The sequence below is a fragment of the Syngnathoides biaculeatus genome, chromosome 2 (assembly GCF_019802595.1).
Source record: "Syngnathoides biaculeatus isolate LvHL_M chromosome 2, ASM1980259v1, whole genome shotgun sequence".
Taxonomy (NCBI): Eukaryota; Metazoa; Chordata; class Actinopteri; order Syngnathiformes; family Syngnathidae; genus Syngnathoides; species Syngnathoides biaculeatus.
In genome coordinates this window covers 4,154,572-4,173,767 of record NC_084641.1, presented here as the reverse complement: position 1 = coordinate 4,173,767, position 19,196 = coordinate 4,154,572, and the positions used below count along the sequence as shown (strand labels likewise).

Below are 19,196 nucleotides of genomic sequence, written 5' to 3'. Positions count from 1 at the left end.
TGGAGCGGCAGGATCATGACACTGAGGATGCAGGCAAAAGAGTGAGAGGAAGACCAAAGAAAATATTGATGGATGTTGTGAGGGAGGACATGAGGACAGTGGATGTTCGAGAGGAAGATGCACGAGATAGGCTTCGATGTAAAAAGATGACACGCGGTGGCGACCCCCAACGGGACAAGCCGAAAGGAAAAGAAGACCAATTGGCAGAAGAATCCAAATTCTGATACTAATTATTATTAATAATCCATTTCTTCAATATGTTTTAAAGGCCATTCTTATTGTGAAAAAAAAAAAAAAAAGCACAGACCTCTTGAAACAGTATGAATACAAACATACGTGTTTCATCGCAGAGGAAAAGTATTAAAATCATTTGGGGTTGTCTCTAAAGAAGAAAGGAGTTCTTTGTAAGGCCAACATTTGATTTGAGTAATTGAAAATGCTACTTTTATCTTGTACTTTTGTACATTATAACAACTACACAAAAGAAACTCATCGTGCAACAAAGTATTCTCTCACCTGCACCTGGCAAACTTCTTTTAAAAAAATAGCAAACGTCCATCTACTGAAAAGCAGACATTTGCAAACAATTTCCTGTCCTGTCGTGAACTGTAATATGTTGTTATGCCAATGAAAGCGACCTGATACTGCCAATGTTTGATTTTTTTTTTTTTTTTTGCTTTGTTTTTCTTTAACTGAAAATAAACACCGAGGCTGCAAAAATTCAAAATCTTAAAGACTCATCACCTGGTTTTTAGGCAGTTTTCACTTGCTACGAGCTCATGTTTACTTGAAAAAGCTATCCCAGGGGCGCGTTATTTATGATGTCCATTTGTTCTTTTCTTTTTCACATGATGCCTCTGATTTTAATTAGTTTTGACTTGAAATAGGGTGGTACGATGAACAACTGGGCACCACATCTGCCTCAAAGTTGTGAGGTTGCGGGTTCAAACAAGGATGAGCTGCTCATGAGCGTCAACACAGCGGCAAATATTTGTAGTGATCACAGAGATCAGGACTACAGGCTTGGCTAACCGACAGGGTTACGTGGCAGCCATGTTGGGAAGGTTGAGATCCCCATCAAAGGCAATTGATGGACATTGAAATTAGGTAATAACTTATTCAATTCTCTGCTGATTTTTCACATGATTTAGGTTTTAGTGGGTCATTGCAAAAGCACTTGTTTCCACCACAGAAATTTTTTTTGTTTGTTTTTTTAAGTTATTTTCAACTGAATTTGAGAACAAATTAAAAGGGTGGATTAAGGAAAGATTTGGGTGCACTCAATCTGAGGGTCCATGCAAGATGTTACTGCCTCATGGAGTGAAGCTGATCCAGCCTCAAAGTACCCAGCAGAAACTTAAGTGATCTGGGGAAGGATAAGCGCTAGAACTGCGTTTTCAGTAGATTCAGCACTCTGTCTGTCTGTAGTCCTTGTGTTTACATAATTCACCCGGGGACCTTGAGTTGGGGTGCGGGGTTTCGCACGGACTGTTTTTGTTGTTGCTCTTCCAGAGTGAAGGTTCACAGAGTTCCTGCCGTTATGCGAGTAGTGTTTTGATGTCGAGCAATAAAACAAGTTTTGTTCCTGTGTCCGACACTCCGCCTCCGACTCCTTTTCTCCGGCGCTACACTTGTGCCGCCCCACCCACATTTTAGTCAGTTCAGTCTCTACCACAACTCTTGTGATCTGTGTTTTGTTTCAGGTGATATCTTGTTTTAGTGTGTCTCATGTCTCGTCAGCTCGTTTAGTTTCCATCTCCCCGTGTTATGTCCTCCATCCGCTAGCTTGTGTCAGCCAATCAGCTCCTTCCAGCTACTTGTCTTGCCTGGGTATGCCTTGTCTGAGATCACACCCCAATTGTCTACAGCATTTAAAAAAAATCAAATAAAAATCCAGGCTTTTAAGTATGTTAGTGACAAACTCAAACATTATAAACATTTAATTGCACAGTGGAGAAAATATTTAAAAACTGTGCCGATCAACAACTCTGCTGCTTGGTAACGTAGACTAGAGGTCAGCGGGCTATTTCTCTGGAGCGGTCAAAGGTCAAGCAAGGAAAAACAGAGAACGGGTGACAGAAGGAAAAGAGCAATGTGTTTGTTTTGTTGAAAACAACTTATTGACGGAAGGTGCCTTGCATTAAGAGTCAAAGCGCAGGCAGGCCTTGAACCGAGAACAAATGAGGCTCTGCGAATCCAAATGTGTCCTCGCAATGTTTTTTTTTTCTTCCCTCGCAGGCTGCCATGCTGATTTGGCACAGGGCTGGGGCCATATCATGAAGTCCATTACAAAATGTCCTCAGGATATTTTGTCTGCATGTAGGGGTCATAACCTCAAAACAACATCTTCATAAACTTATGGCAGCATCGCAATATTATGGATGTATGAAAATGGGCTCTTATATCTCCGAGCATTGTTCCCATGGTTGGGAAGAAATACGAGCTGGCAACTCTTTGAACGTGGGGACGATGGCAGAAGGGAGACTGACTGAGGAGAAAAAACAGAGGGCAAATTATGTGAAATATGATTATGTGCTATTCAAAGGAGCCAAAATCGATGGGAGGAGTTCATTTGTCAGAAGAGTGGTCTGTCAATCAATAGCAATGTACAGCTCATTGGACTGGAGCTCTGAAAAATGCAAATGCGAAAATGTCCATTTCATTAAATGTTGATAATTAATGACTTAAATAACAGCCTGCTGTAATTCTATTGGCCTTCAGAGAATTTGCACAATTAGACCCTGCTGAATAACGATCAGCGGGTCATTTGAGATCGCTGCAGGCTCCTTCTTCTCCATTTCAGTAACGGCCTGACAATAGCGAGCTCATATTTGTCCAATATATGAGTGTATTAATAATAGATACACACTTCTATATCGGTTGCTGCTTCCTTTTGGTCATGATGGAAGATAATGAAAAGAGTAGAGGCACATTCACAATTTCTCCTCAAAGTCCTGTCTTGCAGCTGTCTGAAGCCTTTTTGAGATTCCACACCAAAGATTCCATTACAGTAGAAAATTCAGTTTTCAGTTGCCCTAAGAAATACGAACAACTGCAACTGTTGTAACATTTTGTGGAATGACATACTTGACTTCAAATGGAGCAAACCTCTTTCAAGTTTACAGTGCGTCAATAGCTTGGGTGGAGCTTGAATGCTCCCGAAAAACAAAATCAAAAATGATATAGCATGGTAAGATGTTTCCAGTATATTTAGAGTTTCTAGAAGAAATAAAGCCCATCATGTCACTCTTTGCAGGAGTTCTAAGTTAAAAGATTGTGGACAGAGTTCAACAAGGTTTAGGGTGACAAGTATTATCTCCATTTGACACGGAATCAAGGCGGAGACCTCCGATTTAGGGCAAGCGCAAGATGCTTAGAAGCTTTCATTGTGACTGGGGTCAACGCAATTAGCCCGACGCCAATGAATCGAGTGACCTTGGGTCAAGCAACGTTGTCTCGGAGTGGATTTCGTGCTTGAGTGTCAGGGAAGGGAGGTCAAATACCAATATAGGATGTGGCGCAATTAGTCAGAATTGTGGATCACATTCAAATCAAATATATTCATGGAGTTACAAATGAAGTCATAAACATGACTGGACCTTATAAGGCTGTCCTCAAGTTGTAATAATCCTAATTAAAATCTGCTTGAATGACTCAGACCACTGTAGAAAGCTGCATAGTGAGCAAAGTTTCATTCAAGAGAGAACAGGTAAACAAACGTATCGCACTGCGCCCAACGGGCTCAACATCTTGACAAATAGCCCTTTTTCCTTCATACATGATACGATTTGCTCACCATTGGCCTTCTCCACAATGAATAGTGGCAGAACAGAAACAGCAGCCTTAGATGCCTTGCTACTGTATGTCCCGCCTGAATCCACAAGAATCCCTGCAAAAATGAAGAAAAAGTAAACAAAGCATCAATATGGACTTTGTATTTGTCTGCAAGTTCTTTAAATTCATTTTGCTTCCAATCAGAAGTTATTTTGGGATCTGAAGCCAATCAGCGACATATTGTAACTTACAATTACTGAATGAATAACAAAACACAGCCAATTATGGAAGAATTTTGGCCAAATCAGTTTGATGTAATGAGGCCATTTTCATAACCCTGAAAATTTGATGATAATGGTAAGTATTGGATTTGATGCGTTCACATGCACTGAAATATGCATTCAAAACTGCTTACAATTTTCCAAGAAGCAGTGACATAACCAGAATTACTGCACGAAGCATGTCATTACCAAACCGCTGTTTCACTGAGAAAAACCGGTGAGCTGCCATGCCTGCCATGACAGTTTGTACTGTATTCTAAAATACCAAAAGTAGAAGTAGGACAGCATAGATTCAAGTTTACATACACATGAAAAAAAAAACCAATAACAACAAGGTCTACAAATGAGAACGACCACAAGGTTTTTAAACAAAAGAGTGAATGGTGGTTGTCATTTTTTTTAATTGCACCCTCCGAACAAAGCTGAAATTATAACAAACCTTGATGTTGCAAATTTTCATGTCACTCAAATTGAAATTTTCATTTTGCTCGACATGTTTGTTGTCTTTTGCCCCTTAAATTGTGGCTATCTTATTTGCACTTTGGAAATGTAACAACAACAAAAGGTTCAGGTGTATGAGTCCACATGCACAAATAAATCTGAGTGTTGGAACCTAATTGATTGCTCATTTGATTTTCCACAATTAAATAACAGCTGTCATCTGATCAATCATGAATGAATCTGATCAATCATAATCTGATGACTCCAGTTTAACAAATAAAGTTGGATTGGAATGTCATTGAATCCACCAGGGAAAATGTTTGAAAAAGATGAACTAATACGGTCACAAAAACTGTGTGCATCTCTGCATGTTCATGAAAAAGGTGATTCTTCTTTTTCTAAAACCACAGAAATATTTATGAAAAAAAAGACAAAAAGAACAGAGTGGGTAACACACTGTAGATTATTTTACATTTGAGACTTTGTGAGTCCCAGGCTGCATGACGGTATATCATTGAAAAAATGAGTCCCTACAACTTGTCATCACAAAATACATATAAAGTAATCCTACGCTATATCGTAGTTCTTGCTTCACCGTCCTGCTATATTGCAGATTTTGCTGCAATATTTTTATAGCATTTGTTCTCTCTCAAATTTTTTAGGGCAATACATTTTTCCCAATCACGGCAAATATTTTCGTATGCCACTGATATAATGAATTTACAGCATAATATTTTGACTAAATACTTTCTTAATTCCAATGAATACTGACATTGTAATGTAGAATAAATGAAGCAGTCTCAGGCTCTGTTGTCAAAAATTGCAGTTCTACAATACAAACAGTCATTAATGTCTTAGCAGGCAATATACTGCCAATCAAGTTTCCAGTTGGTTAAGAAAAAGAGCCAAGTAGCAACAATAACGACAGCACAAGTAGATCAAAGCAACCTGTTTTGATGCAGAATATGTCCTACTTTTCAAAAGTCTGCAACGCTTCTGCTTTGTCGACAGCTACATCGCTTACAATAGTAAAGCTATATTATACTATAATGTGAGCATTCATGTACCATATTGACATTTTTTATTTGCATTGTTGGGCACAGGGTTCCAATAATTGCAAGCTGATGGGGAAACGAGAACTGTCCCACGCTTTATTTTTGTTCCCATCTGAAGAAATTGGGTGGGATGGTTCTGTTTAAAATGGATTTTCTCTCTTTGGCGTCCCCGTACGCCGCTCCGCCCTTGACTTAATTTATAAAATATAGTTTGTGCTTGAGCCTTCATTCATGTAACCTGAGGCAATGAAACAAAAGGCAATCAAGATTAGACATTGTTATGGACTACCGACTGTGCATAAAAGTGCACAGCATTTGTCTGTCTTCTAACATCCAGAAGCAAAGTGTTTCATTAAAAAAAAATACATCCCTATTATTTTCAGTTGTGTGAAAAGCAAATTTAGGTGTGCTTTAGCATCAGAAGTGATGGTGCAAACTTCCTGTTAAATTAGCACTAGCAAGGAGGTAAGCATGAAATGCGGACAGGCTGCACACAACTCCGCTATGTGCTTTGTTTTCATCATCAAATGTGTTCATTGCGTTCACAGGGGCACATTGAGTTGATTCCACCCCCAGCCCTACACCCCCTTCTAGAGGTCAAGTTCTCAAGTCAACATTTAGTTGTTTTCAAGACGATGGAGTGTGGATTACTATTGCGTAATGTCTTAGATGCTCGAATCCTGCAAGGACAGTTGGAGGTCCTCGGAAAGAAGCTTTTGTACGTAAGGCATGAGACGTTCCCATGAAAAAACACAAACAAAACTCTTTCAACTTTGGGTAACTCAACTAAATGCCACTGATCCACAACCGCTGAAAAAGTACAATTAAGAAACACATTACCTAGTAATTACCGTGCTATTTGCCCTGTCAACCTCTGAGCTTGGCTCGCAGCTAGAGTAGTGTCACAAATAATTAGAACAATAAGAGTAATTAAATTGAGGGCAAAGACGTCTTGTTCGCGGCGCGATCCCATGCTTGTTAAACTCAAAATTATATTTCAGGTGGAACAAGCTGATGATGTAGGATTGACGGCAGTGTGCAAAAGCGAGCCATTTCGATGCTTTCGGGCTGGCTGGGGAAACGTCTGGCTGCTGTGATCCGGTGCCCTCGTGGCATGGACGCTCTTTGCATATTTCAGCAGGTGCTGATGATTGGCACGCTATTAACTATTTAGCGAAATGAAGAAAGATGCCGTTTCAGGAGCCAGATTTGCACTGGTTTTGGATCCCGCACAGCATATCTGTCATGCAGGAATGTAAGAGGTTTCCCTTTCAATAACATGATTAATTTCTTGGAAATAAAACGTGCACATAACGTTAAATTTAATGGTGACATGAACAAGATTTAAATTGAGGACAAGCCCTTTTTTTTAATCAAATGTAACATGCGCATCAGTAGTACACAAATTCTTCAATTAGGGGAGCAAGCGAGATTAATGGATGAATGAAATGATTTAGCGATCCCTGCTGGAAAATTTTATTTGTGTCTGCGGGCTGTCAGAAGGTCAGATCGTTGCTTGTGACCCCGCGTGGGCACATTTGAGAATATAAGCCACAACATACACCGTCTGCTTGTGTTTTCTTTATTTTGTTATTCTACACACTATATGCTATGCACATGTTCACCTTTTCTTCTTTGGCTTTGATCTCTCAATCACAGCCTATTATATGTCAATTATTATTATTATTATTGTTGTCAGGGCAAAATGGAGACCAACTGGTTATGGTTAGCATATGTGCCTCACAGTTCTGAGGTTGCAGGTTGAAATCCAGCCCTGCCTGTGTGGAGTTTGCATGTACTCCCTCTGCCAGCGTGCATTTCCTCCCACATCCCAAAAACATGCGTGCTAGGTTGATTGAAGACTCTAAATTGTTTAGATGTGTCCTGTGATTGGCTGGCGGCCACTTAAGAGCGTATCCCGATATAGCCGGGTTGGGCTCAAGCACACTGGGGACCCACGTGAGGATAAGCAGTACGGAAAATGAATGAATATAATAGTTAGTATCGGCCTGAAATTCATTAGTGCCGGCAGGCATACTCTGCTCCCGCTCAGCCTTCAGGAAAGAGTGTTAAAAATGTTATGCTGTTGTTTTCCATGCAGCGGTATGGCAGAAGACTCCGCTAGAGGTCCAAAAGGCAGGTGAGGTTCTTTGTGGGGTTGACTGCATAAAAAACGTGGCGTTTACCCCTCAAGATGAAGAAGGGAAAGCTCGGCTCGGCTATCGGCAGTGGTGAAGCTTAACAAGCTTATCACTTGCCGTCAGGTACAGGAAGTGCTCGAATCTGCAATGTAATGTAACAAGTTGAGATTGAAATGTCAGTCTGTGAATAATGTTATATTAGGTATGTAGGTATGTAATCTCAGTTTGCGTGCATAGTTTGTGTATTTATTGTGAAGCTATTCATATCTGCAATTTGAAACAATTTAAGAGGGGGCGGATATTTACGACAAATTTGCATGTCAGTTTCTGGACTTAACGCCTGTGCAAAGCGAGGTGGTTTTTACCTCAAAAGCGTGCATGTCTGGAAATCATAAAAGTATAAAACCTTACGTTTCCTCTTCCGCTTCACCTCAGCATTTGCTGCTGCTCGAGCTCTGTTGCAATCATAGAACTTCAAAAAGTGATAACTTACATTAAGTGAAAAAATAACTGAAAACACAAAGATGTAATGAAGACCAAGCTCAAATTATACTCTTATGACTTCAATCAGAGGGTGTCAAACTCATTTTTGTCACAGGTCACTTGGTAGTTATGACTCCTCTCCAAGGGCCGTTATGACTGTGAACCCATATGAAGGAATTATCATCTCATGTAATTAGAGATACACAACAAATTGATGAATAACTAGTTGTAAAATCAGAAGGCTAGTAAAAAAAAAACATGCTCTTCACTGCATTTCTTTTGAAAGCAGGATCTGTGATAACAATCTTTGTAATATCTCCTCGTTATTCCATTGGAACACAATTAGCAATTTTGATTCGCTTTCGACTCTCTGCCTGCACTTCACTTCCACTGTCAATACATTTATGCATTCATTCATTTTCCGAGCCACTTATCCTCACAAGGGTCACAGGAGTCCTGGAGACTATCCCAGCTGTCATCGGGCCGGAGGCGAGGTACACCCTAAACTGGCCGCCAGCCAATCGCAGTGCACATGGAGACAGACAACAGTCGCACTCACAATCAAACCTCGGGGCAATTTAGAGTGTCTATTTAATGTTGCATCTTTTTTTTGATGTGGGACGAAACTAGAGTGCCTGGAGAAAACCCACGCAGAAATGGTGAGAACATGCAAAATCCACACAGGCGGGGCTAGGATTTGAACGGTGGTCCTCAGAACTCTGAGGCCAACGCTCTACCAATTTGCCCCGCCGTGCCACCCCATGTATTTATTTCACATGAAACAGCTTCAGGTTTTTAATCGAATAAGCTATTTCTACTTTGACTACATGTCTCGACTACACTGCAATAACACAAACAAAAACAACACAAGTCTTTTCTTTTCTTTTTTTAAATAAAGGTGGTCGAGTTGTCGAAAAATTGGTTTACTATAGCAACAAACATTAACATTTCCAATGAAAATATATTACGCCAATTATGCTCTACTATGCAAAGTCACCAGCTTTATTATTTTAATGACCTTTTTCCACTGCAGTCATTTTAACATCGTAAAACAGTCAATACTAGAACAGAGACCATGAATAGGACTACATATTTTCCCAAACTTTATCCTTTTGTGTGAACCCTGAAACTTTGGTGAAGCCCCTTGATAAAGTTATAGATTCACAAATGTAGCTTTACACCTGTCTGTCATCCTCCATGAGCCAGGAAGTAGCCCGATAACAACAACAACAACGCAAAGCTGGTCTGTCGCAATGGGGAAAATAACTTTTTGGTTCTAATAATGATGGACATCGCGGCAAAAATTATATACTCTACTTCAAACATTTCAACGTGTGCTCACATAAAGGAAGTCACGACATCGCATCTTGCGTTTTATAGAATGACTGTGTGTACTGTAAAAGCAAGGGAAAGGGGGATTGTGCTGGGAGTGGGGGATTTTTCCACACATAACCTTGAGGCAGAAACCTTTTTGAACGAAAGCAATACTTTTAATCCAGCGCCTGTGGGAAAACCACTTTCTGAACTTGGCTGACACTGATCACTGGCCTGGAAGATAGAAGTCCAGAACCAACTAATGTTCACTTGTAAGGACATAATCAATGGTCGCAGATAGCTAGCCTTTTTTTCCCCTCCTAAAGAAAGCAACTATAGTGAAATGTGCTTGTATGGAAAGACACTGATCTGTCAGTTTCAAAATAGTCGGAAGACTTCAGAAACCCATTGTTAGTTATCACACTTGGTTGCTACATCTGCAAATCCAACTTAAAACTATACCTTGCAAATCCAAAACCATATATGAACAAAAACCAGAACCATCGCAGGCAGCCAGGCTTCTCTTGGCCCAAGCTCATCTAAGATGGAAAAATGGAAAAGTATGCGGTGATCTGTTTAGCACACTTTTTTTTAAAACAAATCATGGACGTGGTGTCCTCTTGACCAAAGAGGATAGAGATTCATCAATCCATCAGGATTATACATCACCATAAAGTTGAAAAGCTAGCATCTGTAAAGGTATGTGGGTGTCTTAATGGCCATAGGATGGGTAACTTGCCCTTCTGTGAAGGCGCCATTCATGCTATCGTACATGTTTTGAATCAACAGATGCTGCCATCCAAGCAAGGTCCTTTTCAGGGACTCCTGTTTCTTTCAGCAAGACAGTGCCAAGCCACATTCTGCACATGTAAAAACAGCATGGCTACATTCGTAGTAGCAGTGCCAGCAGTCCAAACCTGTCTCATGTTCATAATGCACCTGTCTGCAGGTGTATTATGAAATGCAAAATACCACAACAGAGATCTGAGATTAATGAGGAACTGCAGATAGCAAGAATGAGAAAGAATTTCGCTTACAACGCTTCAACAATTAGTGCCCTCACTTCTTTAACACTTGAATCTTGTTAAAGGGAAAGAAGATGTAACGCGTAAACATGAACCTGTCCCAGATTTCAAAACAGCATGTGCAGCTATCAAATTCAAAATGAGAGAATATTTACGGGTGAAAAAAAGTTCAACAGTTTGAAAATTAAATGTCTTTGTAGTGTCTTCAATCGAATATTGGTTGAAAAGTGTTTGAAATTTGTTTTTATTTGACATATCCCAATTTTATTGAAATTGTGGTTTGTACAATAAAATAATTTTTCTTAAAAGTAATGAAAAAGATATGCTTTGTGATTTTGGAGACAACGTCATGTTACTTTTTTTTTCTTTTCTTTTTTTTTTTTTAAAGGAACACCAGGTGATACAGCCCAGCTCATTGCAGAAGAAAAACATGCGGAGTGTTGCCGCTAAAAAATATTTCATTAGGTGTAACCATGAGTTATATGTACTGTATAAATCACTTGCCTTTATTTGTTTCTGTGCGGGTCCATTAAAATATATCTTCACGTGAAGCCATTCCATGGCACAAAAAAATTTGGGGACTGGTGTGATGTGCGGACATCAACATTTTAAACATCAATATTTTTAATAATGTCATTGATTTCGACTTGAATGTCATCACATTATAATCAAATACAAAACATCTATTAACTCTTTATGATGCTGCAAAAAATGCAAATTTTTTCTCACAAACCTAAATGATTCTTGCTTGAGACAAATGGCTTTTGCTCCACACGTCAATACACTGGAAATTATGTGGAACACTAAATATATATATCTCCATCCATTCATTTTCTTAGCCAGCCGCTTATCCTCACAATGGTTGTGGGAGTGCTGGAGCCTAATCCTGCTGTCAATGGGCAGGAGGCAGGGTACACCCTGAACTGGTTGCCAGAAAATAGTTTTTTTAACACCCTGCTATATTGCAAGTTCTCCCACTTGTAAGTCCTGGAGGGGACTGAATTTTTCATCGTCAGTGCAATTTCACTGTCAGGGAGATAATCTAAAAAGAAAAATTCAGAAATCACAATGCATGTTTTTTTAACAGTGTTTTTGTGTGATACAGCTGCAAATAAGTTATTGAACACCTGTTTATCAGCTTGGAGAAAAAGAGTCCACTGTTGGAGCAATCATTAGAAAATGGAAGAAGCTAAACATGACTGTCAATCTCAATCAGAGTGTAGCCCCACGCATGATGTCACCTCATGGGGTCTCAATGAACTTTAGAAAGGTGAGGAATCAGACCAGGAATACAACGCAGGACTTGGTCAATGACCTGAAAAGAGCTGGGACCACCGTTTCCAAGGTGACTGTTGGTAATACACTAAGACGTCATGGTTTGAAATCATGCATGGCACGGAAGGTTCCCCTGCTTAAACCAGCACATGTCAAGGCCTGTCTTAAGTTTGCCAATGACCATTTGGATGATAGAGGAGTCATGGGAGAAAGTCGTGGAAGAAAGTTTTTGTAGTCAGATGAGACCAAAATTTAGCTTTTTGGTCATAATTCCACTAACCGTGTTTGGAGGAAGACAAATGATGAGTTCCATCCCAAGAACACCATCCCTCATGTGAAGCATGGGGGTGGTAGCATCATGGTTTGGGGGTGTTTTTCTGCGCATGGGACAGGACGGCTGCACTGTATTAAGAAAGGATGACCGTGGCCGTGTATTGTGAGATTTTGGGGAACAACCTCTTTCCCTCAGTCAGAGCAGTGGAGATGGGTCGTGGCTGGGTCTTTCAATATGGCAATGACCCAAAGCACACAGCCACCAAAACCAAGGAGTGGCTCCGTAAGAAGCATATCAGGGTTCTGGCGTGGCCTAGCCAGTCTCCAGATCTAAACCCAATAGAAAATCTTTGGAGGGAGCTGAAACGCCGTGTTTCTCAGCGACAGCCCAGAAACCTGTCTGATCTAGAGAAGATCTGTGTGGAGGAGTGGGTCAAAATTCCTCCTGCAGTCTATGCAAACCTGGTGGACAACTACAGGAAATATTTGACCTCTGTAATTGAAAGCAAAGCCTACTGTACCAAATATTAACATTGGTTTTCTCAGGTGTTCAAATACTTATTTACAGCTGTATCACACAAATAAATCGCTAAAAAAAAGAAATCATACATTGTGATTTCTGGATTTTTCTTTTTAGATTATCTCTCTCACAGTGGACATGCACCTACAATGAAAATTTCAGAACGTTCCATGATTTCTAAGTAGAGAAGTTGCAATACAGGAGGGTGTTCAAATACTTACTTTCTTCACTGTAGAAACGGATTCATGCTCACAATCACACCTAACGGAAAAGTCTCCAATGAATGCATGTTTCTGGGATATGGAAGGAAACCTGAGTGCCTGGAGAAAACCCACACAGGGACAGGGAGATCATGCACACTCCACACAGGCGGGGCCAGGATTTGAACCCCCGGTCATCAGAACTGTGAGGCTAACACTAACCAGTCGCACCACTGTGCCACACACACACATAAAATAAAAGCAATGAAACAGATGGGCTCAGCGTTTTGGAGACTACATACATATAAATGCATAGCGTGTCTAAAAGTGTCGAGAAAAGTCCATCAAATAGCAACAAAGCTGTGAAATTGGAAATACTAACGATGATGGAAAGAAACAAAGGCTGTTCTCAAACAAATATGTTGGGTCTGTATCGAGCGAGGAGGAGGGAACACATTAACAGGATTGCGAAGGATTGATGGCCTCAAAGTAGAGCAATTACTTGCAAGAGCAGAACAACAGAGCTGTGGATGAGAGAGTGAAAAATAAAATAAAATAACGCATAGACAAACCCTTAAAGGTACCCTTCTTAGGTGAGACCGCTTGAATTCTGGCTTCGTTTTGGCACAACAATCTCTCTGACTTTGCTTGAGTAGATGGAGACCACACAAAAATTGTTTGCCGATAATTTATGTTGTGTTTGCTGAGAATAAACTTGCGCCCCGATGACCAAACAGTCAAGGTTAAGAATCTTGATGGAAATCATATATAGCATTTTTCGCTTGATGTTCCTCAAGAATTTCAGCCCAAATGTTTTGTTGAAATTAGTTTTTTGAGCAGCCCTTAAATCATGCACATATTCAATCACTTAAAAGCTCGTCATCCTGCCCAACATACAGTAACTATCAAGATGAATGAGAAGTCAAAGTGGTTGTCTTAGCAACAAGTACACATTATCTGGCATCTCCGATGAGGCCCGTGCGGGTTGAAGGGAATATAACGGGGGACAGGTGTGAGTTTCACTCTTGGCTTCACTCTTTTTCCAAACTCATTCTCACGCAGCCAATGAAGTCCCACCATTTTTAGATACGATATTGACTCATTTTTCTATGCAAATGAGTCCATTAAAACAGCGATGGGGGGCGGGGTGGGGGGTGAATCCATTATGCTCACGTTACAACGGCGACACACCATGCGCTCGTTATCCAGGTCAGTTTTGGGGTGGTGCCGTTCTGCATCTAGAAATAGAAACGCCAGGCAGGCGCTCCTGCACTCGCATCGCCCATTCGTTTGCCAACCTACAATGCTCACTTTATTTCCATATAAATAAAACATTTAAATTGCGGTGTGAATATACACCGGAGGCATGTTTATCCAAAACATTCACCCACTGTTAGATAAAAAACAACTATTTTTTTTTTTTTTTTAACTCAAATGCAGCTACTGCTGCTCGTTATTTTTACTGTATTTAATTCACAGATTGCAGACATTTGTAGACGGATACCACAAATCACACATGGTGGAAAAGCAACCAAGCAATTCGAGTGCATTTAGTGGACGGTATTTTTGATAAGTGAGGCTGAAGGCCCATTTTGACCTGGAAATAACCGTAGTTCACAGGAACTAAAATTCTTTGCAATGCCTTTGTAGTCTGCCTTTGGGACAAAGGTGATATTGCCTCGTCACATTACGGTAGCTCCTTTTTTTTTGTTATAAAATATTACTAAATGTTATGTTAAATGTTATTCAGCCTGCTCATTCCGATTGAGGTGTTCATATGGAGTGTTTTTATTTGGTTTGGGATTGTAAAGCAATTAGAACTGAAATAGAGAACTCCATGTAAACCAGGATTGCCTTTATTCTATATTTCAGAGATTATTGCATATGTATAGAAATTGATTGGCTGAACAATTTGTCTGAATTTTCATATTTTCTCAACTTTGTTGAGTTGCAGTTATTCCGGTATGCTACTGTATATAATTGGATAAAAAATAATTATGCATATTCTTTTATGCCATCCATCAATTTTCTTAGTCGCTTATCCTCACGAGGGTCGCAGGGAGTGCTGGAGCCTATACCAGCTGTGAACGGGCAGGAGGCGGGGTACACGTTGAAGTGGTTGCCACCCAATCGCATAGAGACAGAGAACAGTTGCACTCACAATCACACCTCAGGGCAATTTGGAGTCTCGAATTAATGTTGCATGTTTTAGGATGTGGGAAGAAACTAGAGTGCCCGGAGAAAACCCACGCAGGCACGGGAGAACATCCAAACTCCACACGGGCAGGTCCAGGACTGAAACCGGTACGTCAGAACTGTGAGGCCATAACATAATCATTACTCCATTAACGTAATTGTTATTAAATTTTGGCTTCAATATTTATTATTTTGTTTTTATTGGGTCAACTTTGTTTTGGTGAACACAGTTGCAGCCTGAATCAAAGTATATAAGATCTCAACATGCCATCATTGAATGAATTAGCCTTTACCAATTGTTTTCAACCTTGGTTTGAAAAACAAAAAAGAAATCAGATTAATCAAATCTCAAAAGTCAACTAAAATGCAACACTATTTTGCAAACAAACATTGCTGATAGTTTGAACATGATAGTTTATGCTTAGGTAATAGCTTAGCGTTCTATTTCGTGAATGTACCTATATAAATGTAGTCTTTCATGCTATTTATATTATATATTTATCTTTCCTATATATTTTATGTGCCAGGCTGGACCATGGCCAAGAGGGGCGTGGCCACTGCCCTGTCACCACGCACAGCTGTTTCACATTGGGACTGTTATTAGATGGTGTATTTAAGTCGGAGTTCGCCACGTCGCTGTCCCCTGAGTTTGTGAGTTGTATTCATTGACAATAGGAATCTCCACCACTGAAAATTGTGTCGTGTTGAGGTATCCTCGTTACAGTGTTTCTGTGCCACCTCAGCTTGAATAAAACTACACCTAATATCATGTCCTTGTCCCGGAGTCCTGCATTTGGGTCTAGCCCCGCACCAGAGGTTTGTGACAGTATTCACTATTGCTACTGATGTGATTGATATTCCTTCATGATTGGACTAATAAACCTCCATCCTTCCATTTTCAACAGTGCTTATCCTGGTTAGGGTCACAGGTCGCAGTTGACTTCAGGCGAAAGGCGGACTCCACTCTGAACTGGTCACCAGTCCGCTACAGGCCACATAGAGACAGCCATTCGGCGTCAACGAACGGGAACTGAACCCACGTCTGCACCAAAGTCAGGCGAGTTGACTGCTACACAATTGGTGACTTGGGATATATAAATGTATTTAAAAATGTTAACAATAAATGTTATCTTGTAAGGTAATGGAGTAGTGGCACACACGACTGACATTGGTGAAGGCAGCATGGGATCGATTTCCGCTCAGTGATGGTGTTGATGTATGCCCTGCAACTGACTGGCAACCAATTCAAGGTGTAGTCTGCCTATCGCCCGATGTTAGCTGGGATAGGCCCTGGCTCTGCCCTTGTGAGGGTAAGCGACTTGGACAATGGACATGGACATGTTATCTTGTACTACAAATATTTATTATTCATATTAAAATAGTTTTGACCTGACCCCATTCTCAGATGATGTCTCCAGTATCTCCGGACACAAACGTATTTATTGGCTTGTTGTTTTGTTGTCCAAACTTTGCAACACCACCTTCCAGCCAGACTAATGTGACGGACTAATTGTAGCACCGAATCACTTATTTTGGGGTTTTGCGACTTCATGACACGATAGCTTAGCAATTAGCATCATGCTTGTTTTTGCATCTTTTCCTGCTCACTTCACTCCTTGTCGTCGTGACAACAAACATGATACGTGATAAGAAGTGTCCTTTATTCGCTACCATGGAGGCAATGAACAGTGATTTCTACTGCATTGCAAAGACAATTTTTGCTTATGCAGCTTGGCAACTGGCTTGCTTAGGGACAATAAAATAGTGTGCTCCCAAGCAGCCCCCCTTTTCTTTTCATCACAGTAGCTGGACGCAGCCCAATATCGTCCGGTAATTAATGACACACGTATTTCCCCCGCCCTAACATGCAGAACAATCGGTGTTACAGCCTTAATGCTTCAGCGTGTGATTTCCAGAACAAAATACGGACGTTCTGTAACATTTGACAGCTCTGGGGATCAATATTTGAAGAGTTTAAAAAAAATTAGGGAAAAGAAAAAAAACAAAGGAAATAATAAAAATAGTAACACTAATAAAGGAAGGCCTAACATTCATGATTTCAGAGGCATTAAAAAAAACCTATGGTTTATCGTGTCTTGGGACAAAATTGTCTTTAAAAATGTTATGACAGGTCTACGTACAGCTCAAGTGACAGTTAGTGGTCACTATGGCAGCAAGAGTTTATCAGTCACAGACTCCTCCACCATAGCAGTTAGCTGTCCAGGGAGAAGAGAGGTTTATACTGCAGAAGATGGATTATTTATGTATCTATATGTATGTACAGAGGCTGAAATAAGTATTTAACACCTCACCATTTTCTCATTAAATGTACCATATATATCCCAAGATAATGCTGACATGAACATTTCACCAGATGTTGGGAACAACATCGACAACAATGTGAAATGAGACCCGGAAAACATGTTGAACACGCCAAGTGGTCTTGATTTACAGTAATAATGGTACAATTGGAACGCTTCTTTGCAATGATTGCTTCAAGAGGCCTTAAGAGGCCTCCTGTATGGAGAAACTGGTCACATGCTTGCATTGCTGTTGTGATTTTTGGACCACTCTTCCACACAAGCAGTCTTCAAATCTTGAAGGTTCTATGGGCGGCTTTAATCGATCTTAAGTTTCACTTCTTTCCCAGGGTTTTCAATTGGATTCAAGTCGGGTGATTGGCTGACCTTTTCTTGCAGCTTTATTTTTGAGTTTTTCTGATACTATTATCCTGCAGAAAATAACGCTAACAGTGCCAGTTAAAATCAAACTTACCGGTAAATATCACTGAGACACGCCAGTGACACAGCACCAACACGCTAGCACAGCGCTAACAGGCCCGATAAAAGTCACTTCCTCGGCACATATATTTTACCAGTCTCATTCTTACCTTTTCCGCTCAAGTGCCAAGAGAAAAAAATGCACAAATAAGCCGCATCACCAAATAAACCGCAGGGTTGAAAGTGTGTGGAAAAAAGTCGCAGCTGGTAGGCCTGAAATTACTGTATTTTATGCACACCTCCATCCCAAATATGGATAGAAGCAAATTTATGGCAGTCGTATTGGCTTCCACTTCCGTAAGAAGGGTTAGATATTCCATGATTATGTTTTACAAGCCATCACTGAGGACTCAACTAGTTGATATTCAGTTGCACTGACAAGGGTCTGGGCATTGATTTAAAGCGTCGTCTTGGCTGTCCGTTAAGTACCTCCCTTTCTTCATGTGATCAGTACTTTTTCCCATGTCATTTCGCATTTTTAAACAACTTAATTTCGGCGTTTATTTGTTCTACTTTCTTTGTATGGTTGGATTACTTGAGTTGTTCCCGACATCTGGTGACGTTTTCTGGTGAATACCACCGTTGGGAATATATTGGGTGAGAAAAGAGGTGATGTTTTAAATACTGATTTCAGTCGCTCTATGTCCTTTCAAGTAAGGTACAGAAGGTTCAGTGTCAGCTTTGGAAAGCCTCTCTATTAGAAAAGAACCGTGATGTGAGCCGGCGAGTTGGCCCAGGCTCTCTTTATTGCGAGTAACCCCTGAGGATCATAAGGAACATTCTGATTTCACATTGTGAACGAATTACTTCAATCAGGAGAAGTCGGAGCATCTAGAGCGATAATACATGAGACAAAAAAAGAATAGTCTTGCCATCACATTTGACAAAGACCCTTCAGCTGCAGCACAAAGAACACCAAAGTAAATGTCTGCTGAATGTTCTCTGAGTGTTCTTCCTTTTAGCTCCATCACAAGCGTGTGATGCCTGGCAGCTGAATCTACAGGAGAGTTGAGAGAGAAATCAAACAAAGGCTGCTATCATTAACTTCCTATCTCGTTCTTGCTTCCTCTTCGACCGTGCAGGTCTCAAGTATAACATTGAAGCCTAAGAGTTCCTATTGTGTGGTAAAGTCTGACAAAAGTGTACGTGGAAACAAAAGACTTTGCTATAACCTATGGACTTTTTGACATTTCAATAAACTAAACTATGATTCACCTTCTAAAAATCATTTTAATTTCACATTCCATGCACATGCTAATAAAAGGTAGCCCATTACAAGCTCTTGTAGAGTTTTTCTCAAGATTGTTTACTGATGATAATATTCCAACACTTGGTACGAAGACCTTCAGCGGGGACTTCACTGAATTGATCGACCTCTTAACACCGCCATCACATGGCAATTACAGAAACCATCAATGCTATACCATAACATTAATAA

The 19,196-nt window shown here is 40.3% G+C and overlaps 1 protein-coding gene and 1 long non-coding RNA gene across 2 annotated transcripts in view; one reads left to right on the top strand and one right to left on the bottom strand.

Moving 5' to 3' along the window:
* LOC133504891 (neural cell adhesion molecule 2-like) overlaps positions 1-3,814 on the bottom strand; it is a 229,684-nt gene extending 225,870 nt beyond the window's left edge. The window contains exon 1 of the mRNA XM_061827648.1: positions 3,797-3,814. Within this exon, the coding sequence (XP_061683632.1) occupies positions 3,797-3,799 (3 nt within the window). The 5' untranslated portion in view covers positions 3,800-3,814. The remainder of the gene's footprint in view (positions 1-3,796) is intronic.
* Positions 3,815-15,631: 11,817 nt separating this feature from the next.
* On the top strand, positions 15,632-16,561 carry LOC133495785 (uncharacterized). The gene is made up of 3 exons (XR_009793656.1): positions 15,632-15,794; positions 15,884-16,030; positions 16,117-16,561. It is a non-coding gene; the product is annotated as an uncharacterized LOC133495785 (long non-coding RNA).
* Positions 16,562-19,196: the final 2,635 nt, after the last annotated feature.